Below are 12149 nucleotides of genomic sequence, written 5' to 3' on the forward strand. Positions count from 1 at the left end.
GAAATGTCTGATCCTGATGAATTTGTTCAGATGTTTGAGGTCCAAAATTGGTCTGACATACCTGTCCTTTTTGGGAACCGTGAACAGGTTGGAATAGAAGCCCTGAGTCCTTTTGTGCTCTGGCACGGGAACAATGATCCCATTGCGCTGGAACGATTCGATGGCTTCAACAGAGCTCTTGCCTGGGTATCCACCCTGGGAAGACGAGAAAGAAAAAAACGTCTTTGAGGGTATCTGACAAATTCTATTTTGTAACCTGAGGCCACCAACTCCCTTACCCATGCGTCGTGCGCGACACTGAACCAGACGCGGCGACACCAGAGTAGCCGGCTGCCCACCTTGCTGGTGTCGTCTGGCAAGCGCCTCGAGTCATTTGGCTGACGATCTTTGGGATCTGGATCCCCTCGATCTGGCTGTTGAGTTCGCATTCTCCCCAATGGGTTGGTTCTTTTGAGACCTGCCGTCTCTATCCTGGTTGGGTCGGCCTGAAGCGGCGGAATTGGCCGCTGTGGTCCACCCGGGGTTGCGAAAGGCCGAAAACGTGCCTAAAAAGGGTGGCGAAAGGCGGTTTGACCTTCTGTTGAGGGAGAAAAACGCTCTTTCCTCCTGTGGAGTCAGAGATAAGTTTATCCAACTTCAAGATTCCACGGCCATGCCATGTCCTTAACTATAGAGCTCTTCTGATAGAAATTGCGTTAGCGGCCGCAAGTGCCGAGCAATTGTCGCATCCAAAGATGCATTGATTACGTAATCTCCGGCCATCGCGATCTGACTTGCGACTTCCGATCTTTCTGCAGGTAGCTCTTGCTCCTGCGCGACCTTGTTTAAAGATTCTGACCATGAGATCATGGCCTTGGCTACACAAGTTGCTGCGAACGAGGGAGAGAGCGCTGATCCTGACGCCTCATATACTGAGCTCTCTATGAGGCGATCCGTGGGATCCTTAATAGAGGAAACGCTAGGCCCGGATAACAGGGTTATAGTGGCTGGGGTGACACCGGTGGATCCACTGTCGGAGATTCCGTCCCTTTTCTACGGAGGTCCGGGGAAAATGAATACCCTGCTTCGAGTGCCTTTTGACCCGAGAAACGCCTGTCTGGTTGTTCCCTGTGTGAGGAAAAAATTCTGTGTGGCCGCTTCACTCGATTAAACGCCACCTTATGCTCCGTAGCCGCTGCGGGATCATCCTCAATCCCCAAGGTCTGATTGACGGCTTCAATGAGGCTGTCCACTGTTTCACGTGACGCTGGAGTATCCAGGTCAAGGGGCTCGTCTGAGTCGAATTCTGATATCTGCTCGCTATCAACCACTGGTGACGGGGAGCGAGAAGCAGAACTTACGGATGCCAAGGCACCGGATGGACTGGGCGACACCGTGTGGATTCGTTTCCCTCGAGTCTGCCTGGAGTGAGAGCGGCCCCTGCAGGCGAGAGGCTCTTGTGAGGTGGAGGTCCCCTCTAAGGCCGGCGAGCCACTGTCCCTGCCCCCATCTGGGGCCTGAAGGGACTCAATTGCATGAACTGTGAGGCTATGTGCACACGTAGTTTTTTGGGTGTGCGGATTTTGGAGAGAAAACCGCAGGTAAATCCGCAGGACAAAAGTCCTGCGGTTTATCTGCGGTTTTGCCCTGCGGTTTTACACCTCATAATGGATGAGGTGTAAAACTGCAGCGTTTCTTCACCAAACAATTGACATGATGCGGATTGTAAACCGCCGCAAAACAGCGCAGAAAAATCTGCAGCATGTGCACTGCGTTTTTTTTTTCCATTGAAAATAAAGGTACTGTACAACGCAGCAGAATCTGCTGCGTTTCTGCAGAGCCAAAACCGCTGCGAAAAGCAGATTTCACTACGTGTGCACATACCCTGACAGTGATAGGGCCCACTCTGGGGGGCTTGCACATTGGTCGCAGTCGCAGGGGAGGACGGACACTGAGGTTCTGTTAGGCGTCGGGTTCCGGGCGCTGCACAGCGGGAATCCCAAGCCTTGTCCTCTGCGGTCTGCCCACACCAGCATTGTGGGTTCGGTCGCAGGGGAGGGCTCCTGGGCGGGTTTGGAGTCACCGGCTTTGCATAATCGCTTGCTCTGCGCCCGCAGAAACGCAGCCCAACAAGAGATGCATGCTGCTTCTTCGGACATGCTGTATCTGTCCGCTGCTGGGGATGGGGGGGAAGGAGGTAGCACCTCGTTTTCCCTGTGGTCTCCCAGGCAGCACTTACACCAGTCCTGTGCCCCCCCGTTCCTGGACGCCTCCGCACAAAAATTGCACGCCACCAGCTGTGGGGCGGACCGCCAGCATATAAACCGGTCCAGGGGCGGTACTTCCGGGTCTGCGGCCTGGCCGCGCTCCGAAGCCGGGGACTAAATTTATCCCCCGCCGCCCAGACCTGGGGGGCGGGCCGTCGGAAGTGACACGCGGCCCTGAGGAGGAACTTCCGGTCGCGGCCTAGCTCCGGCTAAAGCCGCAGCCTCAATTTATTCCCTTCCTGTGACGGGGGGGCGCGAACTCCATGGCGCCACAAAAAAATGGCGCTACTTAGTGGCGCGGGCTTCTCCACACCGCTCTGCAGCCACTGGCCGGTGGCATCTGACAGCTAAGGGCTCCAGCCCCGGATCTTCAGCTTCCCAGGTCAGGTATGTGAGGGGGCCTTGACAAAATAAGACGGTACAGGCACCCTAGCTCCATCTAACCCCTTCAGGGAGTGAGGAGAGGGACCGTTCGCTGCCTTGCAGAACCGCAGTCTAAGCATTGGTGGAGCAGTGGGGGACGCACGGACTAGTCTTGTGCCTCTGTACAGCCCATGGTTTCAATACCTAGGGGTGGTCAGGGCTAAGTCCGGCACTGTGTCCCACGTCGCGGGAAAGGATACGTGGAGGGACACTCGCACGTGCTCGCCCGTTGATGGTTTGGGGAAATCGGACCCTTTCAATAGGATCCGTTGCCCCTGTCTCATCTTCATAGACGGTAAAAATAAAATAAAAAAAGGTCTGGGGAAAACGGCCCAGATATGTCCCACGGTGCGGGAGAGGATACGTGGAGACGATACTCAACACGTGCTCGCCCGTTGATGGTTTGGGGAGATCGGACCATGAAAGCAATAGGGTCCGTCGCCCCTGTCTCATCTTCATGGGAAAAAAAGAAAAAGTCTGGAGCAAAACCAGACGTGTGTGCCTCCATGGACACTAAGCAAAAAACTGAGTTCCGCCCGCAATAGGGGTGAGGGTGTATACGACGGAGGAGGAGCTAACCTCTTTTTTCACTTAGTGTCAGCCTCCTAGCGGCAGAAGCATACACCCACAGTACCTGTGTCCCCCAATGAGGCGAAGGAGAAATACACATATAACCTGCCACTACATTTTGTAACGGGGATAAAAGTGCCCCATTCGACCAATCGGTGCAGGTTCCAGCCGTAGGACCCCCATCAATGTGTAGCTGATAACTTGTCTTCACCATGCACGCATGTCTATGGGGGGGTGTACACTTAGATAAGGGGCATGGCCCCTAATAGTCTTTAATATTTACATACATTGGTGTTCTAAATAGCAATTAAAAAAAAAAACCCTTTTAATATCTTCTTTGAAAGGGTTCTAATAATTCCCGCTGATTCCCCTCCGAGGAATCCGCCGGCACTTTTGCTCTTTGTGTTTCATTTCCAATGCTGTATCTTGGTAACAAGACGCAACTAATACTTATCATTCTGACGGGAGCTCAAATTTTTGCATGAAATTCAGCAATAAAGTTGTAAAAGCGTAAAAAAAAAATTAAATAAATTAACCGCTTCTTCACCCACCAGACACAAAAGCCTTGAACGATCGTATAATGGACTAAAGGGGGGGAGTGTTAAGCAACCTTTATTCGTGAGCGCAATTTTTTGAGAACTCCAAGTTCAGTAATAAATGATCCATTGTTGCAATAACCTTGGGAAATACGTGTACAAAAGGGAATATTTTTTTTTTTCTTTTAAGAAAAAGCATTAAAAGTAAGTATAGGAGGAATTGCGTTAATGTGGACACAATAGACGGGGAGGGGGGGGGGACTTCGCCCACGACTCTCCTCCGTGAGCGAGAATGGAAAAATCACTCTGTAGGAGCGGCTCCCACATTGGAGAACCAAGATTCTCAATAAATAAAGGTTAATCTGCTCATCAGTTCCACCTTCGACTAATAGAGTAAAGTTGTGCCGAATAGTAGCAGAGAGGAGGCACAGACGCCGAAGCGAGGTCGCCCATCGGATCACGCTCATTTACATACAGCACGGGAGCAATTAAAATTGTATCTTTGGGGGTGTATAACAGGAGTCAGCACATGACAGCCACGTTTGTGGAATTAAGTAGAAGAGCAGATCGAGGTGGTGGCATTTGGTTCCCTTTAATGATAACTATTTGCAATGTTGCTTCTTGTATTTTTCATTGTGCATGCACAGGTTTAATAAAAAAAAAGTGAACAGATCCTGACCCTTGATCAAAAAAATACCATAAGTTTAATATGTAAAAATCCCTGATTCTGTCGCTCTTTTCGGTTTTGTGCTGCGTCGCTCCATTGCAAAGATATGCACATTTGTTCCTTTGGGAGTGCGCTATGTGAAATCTCTGCTTGCACTTCAACTGGGCATTTATTCAGAGAGTCTTCTCTGGGGATGTGCACTTACACACCTCCCTCCCAGACTACCAATCATAGTTGGACAGTGCCCGAGACTGCTAGATCAGCTGCTGAGCTGTGATTGGCAGCATTTGGATGGGAGGAACAGGTAAAAGAGCACGCACCCAAAGACGACTCTGAAGTTTAACTACAAGCAGAGATTTCACATTCTGTGCGCCAGAAGAAACAAATATAAATATCTCTGTAATGGAGTGACGCAGGGCAAAACGGAAAAGAGGGGCAGAATCAGGGGAGCCGTGGGATTTTTTTAAGGTTTACTTTATTTTTAATTAACGCAATTTTGTTAGCGAGTGACATATACTCTTCAAGTGTAAATAAAAATAAATTGGCTGTGAAGGTACACTTTCACATAAAGGGGGTTTCCATGGAGGTCAGCATGGATTCGACACTGCTAGCCGGTTTGAGAAGTTGTTACATGACCTCAAGTATGCGAACATTGAAAGAAGTGAATTATAACCTGGTCATCGTATGACCCGCAAGTACGTGGTCACATGGCGACCACTGCTTGCTGAAACTTTGCCTTTAAATGCTGAAAGAGGGTAGGTGCTCATTATAACTGAGTGTAGGAGGGAATTGGCATCAGTGAGATAAGGGCTTGGTGTGGATGGCCAGACATGGGATTCGAGACCATCGGAACTCACTCGAAAGGTTCGCTGGGATCGGACTTCTGCAGTCCTGAAGGAATCGGTATGCGTTTGTAAAACATCTCCCAGTCAAAGGCCCCCCGCATGGCGTCTCCAGCTTGTGTTCCATACGCAAAGTTGTCGTGGTCGATGACATCAATCATCGGGCACACGATTGTCTTGCGGTTCTGTGCGATACGATCTGTGGGAAGAAACAGAATTTCAATTTAGACAAATCTAAAACTTGGTTGGAAGCCGCTGCAGATAAGCTGTAATTACAGAAAACACAGAATGAGCCGTTTGTACATAATCTCCCTTGTAGTAAGAGATTTAGGTCAGACACTCCGCCAAAACTAGAAAAGAAGTGACAAATGCCAGTCCTCCGGAGAACGGTTGCTATGAGGATGCACAGGAGGGAAGACACAAATAGGACTTTGTAGTAGGGAAAAGTCGTGGATCTGTACGATGCTCTGAGCACAGTAATTGCACTGACTAATGATGTACATGGACCCGGCAAGGGGGGGGGGGAGCGGTGTCGGAGGTGCGCCTACCCAGCAGTGGAGGAAGCCAGTTCACATTGGCCTCGCAGTGTGAGTCGAGAAAAGTGATGACTTCTCCGATGGCCGTAGATGCTCCCAACATACGCGTGCGAATCAGACCTTCTCTCTTCTTGGTGCGGACTATTCTTACTTTAGGAAAATTCACCATGTAATCCTCCAGGCGTTTCTTCAGATGCGCTAAAACGGAGAAGATAGAGAAATATTCGGATTACAAGTGTCATCAAAAATCTATAAGGGAAATACGGTAGGAATGATCCATCATCGAAAATGACCTTGGTGAGGTCTGTAGTCTCGGACCACCGCTCATTTCAAAGACAAAAAAACCCTTAAAGACACCATTTAGAGACTTCATTTAAAGAGAATCTGTCAGTGGGTTTTTGTTATGTAATCAGAGAGCATAAATATCTAGGGGCCGAAAGCCTAATTCCAGCAATGTGTCACTTACTGGGCTGCGTTTTCAATAAAATCAGTGTTTTATCAGCAGGAGATTATCACTACAGGACTAGGTCTCTCGTGCCCATTGGTCAAACCGATTGCCCAACACTGATTGGCCACTTTCTGCCAATAAAAAGTGTTGACAGAAAGCAGCCAATCAGTGGTGTGGGCGGAGTTATACAAAGCTCAAGCATTTCGAGCTCTGCTAGATCTGCAGCAGAGAAAACTGGGATTCTATCAAAACTACACCTGGCAGACCAACAAGTGACACATCGCTGGAATCAGGGTATCTATCCCTATAACATGCTGCTCTTAGATTACACAGCAAAAACTTTCTGACAGATTCCCTCTAAAATACATCTGACGCTACTTGGCAAGGTGGGTTTAAGAAACAGAAATCTCTGGGCAGTACCAAAGGGGTTTGAGTTCTGGCCATACACACTCCAACCCAAATTGGCCAATATATATCTAATGTGTATTGGATCCTCCCGACTGTTGTGTAACAATTGGTTAACCATTTTGGTACTGGAGAGAAAAGCTGGTGTTGGCTACAACTTATTCCTCACTTCCTACTAGGATACATGCACGCCCAGCCAATCTGAGCATGCGAGGGATGTAACAGGAAGGAAGGATAGGACCGCCCACTGGACTCCTAAGCTCCGAATAAGCAAGAAATAAAATAAAGGTGACACTAAATCATTTCCAACAAATCGCTATATCACTGTGCTCAGCTCCTTTTGCTCTATACCATAGCGTCAATAGATCGGACAGCAAGAGAGGTCTTTTAATGCACGAAGAAAGCAAAGTTTGAATAATCAATTAGAATTGATTATATAGTGTAAAAATATGGAAAATTAAAGACTGCCATCCTCTGCACTAAAGCAGTACTGCAGCAGCTGGAGCCGCCGTGCCCCCTAGCGATACCAGCTGGCACTGCTAGTGGGATTGGCGGCACAGCAGTCTCTCTGTAAATCATATCTTTTCTCTTCCGTAGGGTTTTGTCATTATTTATAAAGCAAACTTTTGCCGCCGTGGCACGGATTGCTGACACGACTCCCTGCAAAATAATGTTTCTTTCCTCTAGTGCTTTAAAAGAAAAGAAAAAAAACAAAAAAACACAACTGCTTTAACTTTTTCCCTTGCAGTCCTCCGGGGCATCGTGGCCGACATTAAAGCTTTACAGTATTAATAATTTAGCAACTGTGTGTGGCTTTCAAGGAATAGACATGGCAAAGAGTGGTCTCGGCGGAGAGCAGAGAGATCAGATAGATGTATTTTGCCAAGGATTCTCACAGCGTTATAGCGTCAAAAATGGAGCAAAAATAATGAGGTACAGGAACATTAATGCAACGACTTCTGGAAGGTAGGAGTCAAAAAAATGTAATCGCAATTTCCCCAGACAAGATGAAGTCTACTTGATCGTTTTTAGCGGAACACTTCAATAAGAAATTGCCAGAATACTAAATGTTTTCAGACTGCTGTTTAATAAAATGGGACCTCTGGTTCACAATGCCCCATCTCAAGGCTCTTGTGGAGAACACACATTGATCAGAAGGGTTGGTGGCTTGTTCCTGAGCACCACCAGCTTTTATTGGCTCCATCTGCCAAAGAAGAGAAGATGATGGCATGTAGGACTTGGCCCAACGGGAGGACCTGCAGAAGACCGTATCTTCCCATAGGAGTTCTCCTTTAAAAAGCTTAATTGTAAAAATGATAATGACCAGGAGGATTTTTTAGGAAGGTCCAAAAAAAAAACATTTCCAAATTTTAGATATCCAGATTCTGACATCATAGAAATGAATTGACAAACATGTGTAAAAAACACACTCATCCACTGGAAAGTGTAAGTCCTGGTGCAAGGTCTTCTAGCGTCACCACTACACAAGTGTGCCCACCAAAAAGCTGGTTAGGAGCTAGTGCCACATTTACCCATTCTGTCTCCCAGTAGAGTAGGCTAGCCTCCTGATGTGCCTTAATTATGTGTTTGCTGTAGTTTTACGGAGGAGTGTTAGATATTGTTTCACAGAGGGATGTGGAAGATAGTGTTCCATAAAGGCTTCTGGTGAACAGCAATTTATAGATGGCCACTGGTGGACATTGCTTCTCGTAGGACAGCGTTTCTTTGGAGGGTTCTGGACGACAGCGTTTCATGGAAGGCCTCAGGTAGACAATGTTTATTGTAGGGCTCTGGAGGACAGAAATTCATAGACTCCCTCTGGTAGACAGCAATTCATAGATGGCCTCTGGTGGACAGTATTTCTTGTCAGACTTCAGAGGACAGCGTTTCATGGAGGGGATCTGGTGTACAGCAATTCATGGAGGTCTCTCGAGGACAGCGATTCATGGTCTCAAGGACAGTGATTTATGGAGGGCTCTGGAGGAGACAGCTCCAAAATGCCTCATCTAAAAGCAGAGGTGGTACCACATTTGCGTCACGCGCTGTTAAATGTCTATAGGAAGCCGAGCAATGTACTCTGCTAACTCTGACAGTTCCCAATTCTCGCTTCTACCACCACGGATCAGCAAGTTGGCCTTCAACAACACAAAATGGGGTTTGTAGTAGACTGATCAATCCTTACTGTGGTGCAAATTACACAGCATGAATTGCTAATCTAGGGGGATTATCTAGGCCAGAGGGGGCGAACCTATGGCATGCGTAACCCTCCCTATGGGCACCGCGACAACAGCCCTTACCTTCAGCTGGATCTGCGTCCTTGGACACACATCCAACTGAAGTGTATTGCAGAGCACAAACCTGCCGTGACCGTGCGGTGGAATACACGCTGCTACCCAGAGGACAGCGGCGGACGTCAGCGTACACACGACTGTGTGCATGGCAGTGACGTCATGCACCCCCCATCGCTAGGACGTCGAAATCAGCTTTTAGCTTCTGAACACGACGCGGTGGGGGAGAGGAAGGAAGATGAGTAGCAGTTTTTAATGTTTTTTCTTTCCTTTCTACGCGTTGAACAGCGGCGCCGGCAGGATGGGGGCACATATATCAGGATGGGCGCACATATACCAGGATGGGGGAGAATTTACCAGGATGGTCGGGGGGAAGCATATACCAGTATGGGGGCGTATATACCAGGATGGGGGGGAAGCATATACCAGAATGGGGGCGCATATACCAGGATGGGGGGGGGAGCATATACCAGGATGAGGGGGGAAAGCATACACCAGGATGGGGGCGCAGATACCTTTATATCTGCAGTCTGGTAACCCTGCTCCTGTCTGTGGCTGCTCTCTGCATGAGTTGTTTTTTCTAAACTAAAACCTCAAGTATTCAGGTTAAATTGCCGTGTTGGCACTTTGCGATAAATAAGTGTTTTTTGGGTTACAGTTTGGGCACTCTGCCTCTAAAAGGTTCGCCGTCACTGATCTAGGCAGACGAGAAAGCGGAGGTAATGCAGTGAAAGATTTAAGTTTAGTCTTCACATCTATTTTTTAAAAAAAACAAGTCTAATATGCTGAAAAAAATTTTAATAGAATATTCATACAGTATATGTAATACTGCAGAGAATGCTTAAGATCAGCACAAATCCCAAAATTAGATCTTTTCGGCAGGCTTTATTGCCTTTAAGTGTGATAGACGAGGTGTTTATGGGTCCAACAGGTTGCAATTATCACTTAAACACCAAGTGTTCCATTAAGATTATAATCAGTGATGAAGGGCAACACGCAACCAAAGGGCAACAGAGTGAAGCCGATACTGTTCTACCGCAATCTTTGGGGACGAACAGACGGGAGGTCTGTGGAAAAATAAAGAGGCTCTCAGGGAGGCAATTAGGGTTCTGGCAGACAGAGCGCAGCTAAATAATTTACTCTGATTGCTAAGGAAAAAAAAAAAAAAGAACAGCTGTTCAAATTTAGCATGAAGATTCCTATATTGATGGAGCTGCCAAAGCGTATGAAATTATTTATCAGGGAGCGGGAAATAAATAAGCCTTCTGTTATCCTGATTGTCAGCACTACTGCGAGTGTACGACCCACCGCTCGCAGATCCTAGAACTGGGGAGCTCTGCAGCAAAATCATCCCCACGTAAATGCTTCCGTCTAGTCAATGAGGGTCTAATAAGCTTTCCTCAAGAATATAATAAAAGAAAACAAAAAAGATGCAGTGTGAAAAAAACGCTACGCCTTGAAGGATAAAAAAAACTGCCAAGACTAGAATATTTTGCCACCTTGAATCCATCACTTTCCTGACTGGTACGCTTAGTATATACTTAGTATATAGTAGATCACTGTTGTGACATTTCTATGTTACTCCTCCTGGAAAAACGATTTTTCTTGTTGATGGGGTCCGTCAATGTCCAATTAGCGCTGCCAGTGTCACACTGTGTAGGCGCAAGCCTCCTAGAGAGATGATACAATATTGAGGTCCACAAAAAAAAAAAAAAAATATGCTCAATAATTGTTCTTTTGCAAAAAAAAAAAAAAAAGGTTGAAAATTTAACAAAACGGACATGTCAGGAAAGGTGATGGGTCTTCTTTGATGAAAGTTTGCACTAGGTTGTTACCAATGGGATCAGCCGAATTTTGGGATCCACTGCAGTTAGCAGTCTTAAAGAGCAAGTTGTATTATTTACAAATAGATCATTCATGTAGGATTATAAAAAAAGGGGACTTATTTTACCAATAGCCATTTACGGATTTGGCGCTGCACATCAATGTTCTAAGTTCCAGAATAAGCGCAGGTTTCGAGGCCATCGTTCCCAAAGATTTTTTTTCCCTTAAATATGCTTTGTTGCCAGTCTGCGCACTAACGCGTTCCTCACGCTTGCCACCCATTGCCTGCAGCTGGATCCCAGTGCGGCCGTCTGGATACGACAGCTGGGGGGGGGGACCGGCATCGCTAACAGAAACTGGGAGGTAAATCTGATTTGCGAACATTTATCTGCACAGTTTCAGCTGCTCGCGTCTCGAAAGAGGAAAAAAATTTTTTAAAAAAATGTAATCGCTTCTTCAGTTTCTCCTCGTAAAAAAGAAAAATGATAAATCACAAAAATCTACTGGTTGGAAAGAGTTTAAACACTGCCCTCCAGCAAGCAATTAGTGCCTCCTTGTTTCTGATTGAAGGCTCCAACAAAGAAATGGCTTTTGCTGACGTCGCTTCTGGGACGAGAGAGCGCGGCAGTGTCTTATTCACTTCACGAGAAAATACTTTAAGATTGCAGCCTCTCGTCGCGCCGAGCTGCGATGTGGAGAAACAAACAGATCAATAACGCTGTTATCAGGAAAAAAAAAGATATATAATATTATATATGGCTATGGGCGACATCTTCCTCCAGCAAAACGGGGTGAGCAACTTTAGAAGACGTCATGATGGGGACACGGTATAGAAGTGATAAGAAAAATAGGAATAAAAAAAAAATTGCATAAAACTAAATAATCCCGCAGGGTCCAGAGGGACAACATATGGCCCACAAGGTGACGGTAAAATGTAAAGTGACCGTGGCCCAATGGTAAAATAACCAACTCTTAAAAAGAATTAAAAAAACAGTAATACTAAAACAGATAATAATGGGTTGATATACATAGTAACAGGTTGAAGAGAGACTTTAAGTCCATCTAGTTCAACCCATATCCTGTCCTAACTTGCCATAACATGTTGATCCAGAGGAAGGCAAAAAACCCCATGTGGCAACAGTAAGCTTCACATTGGGGAAAAAAATTCCTTCCCGACTCCACATACGGCAATCAGACTAGCTCCCTGGATCAACGCAATATTAAGGAAACTAGTGTATATACCCTGTAATATTATACTTTTCAAGAAAGGCATCCAGTTCCTTCTTAAATTTTAGTAGGGAATCACTCATTACAACATCATATGGCAGAGAGTTCCATAGTCTCACTGCTCTTACAGTAAAGAA

At 46.5% G+C, this 12149-nt stretch overlaps 1 protein-coding gene across 2 annotated transcripts in view; it reads right to left on the reverse strand.

Moving 5' to 3' along the window:
- GALNT10 (polypeptide N-acetylgalactosaminyltransferase 10) overlaps positions 1 to 12149 on the reverse strand; it is a 155915-nt gene that overhangs the window by 22485 nt on the left and 121281 nt on the right. For both annotated transcript variants that reach the window (XM_073567900.1, XM_073567901.1), the window contains exons 5-6: positions 5833 to 6018; positions 5300 to 5483 (exon numbers count right to left, since the gene is read on the reverse strand). In XM_073567900.1, coding sequence (XP_073424001.1) covers positions 5300 to 5483; positions 5833 to 6018 — 370 coding nt within the window. The remainder of the gene's footprint in view (positions 1 to 5299; positions 5484 to 5832; positions 6019 to 12149) is intronic.

This window comes from Dendrobates tinctorius, unplaced genomic scaffold (assembly GCF_039654945.1).
Source record: "Dendrobates tinctorius isolate UK_male_01 unplaced genomic scaffold, ASM3965494v1 ptg000020l, whole genome shotgun sequence".
NCBI lineage: Eukaryota > Metazoa > Chordata > Amphibia > Anura > Dendrobatidae > Dendrobates > Dendrobates tinctorius.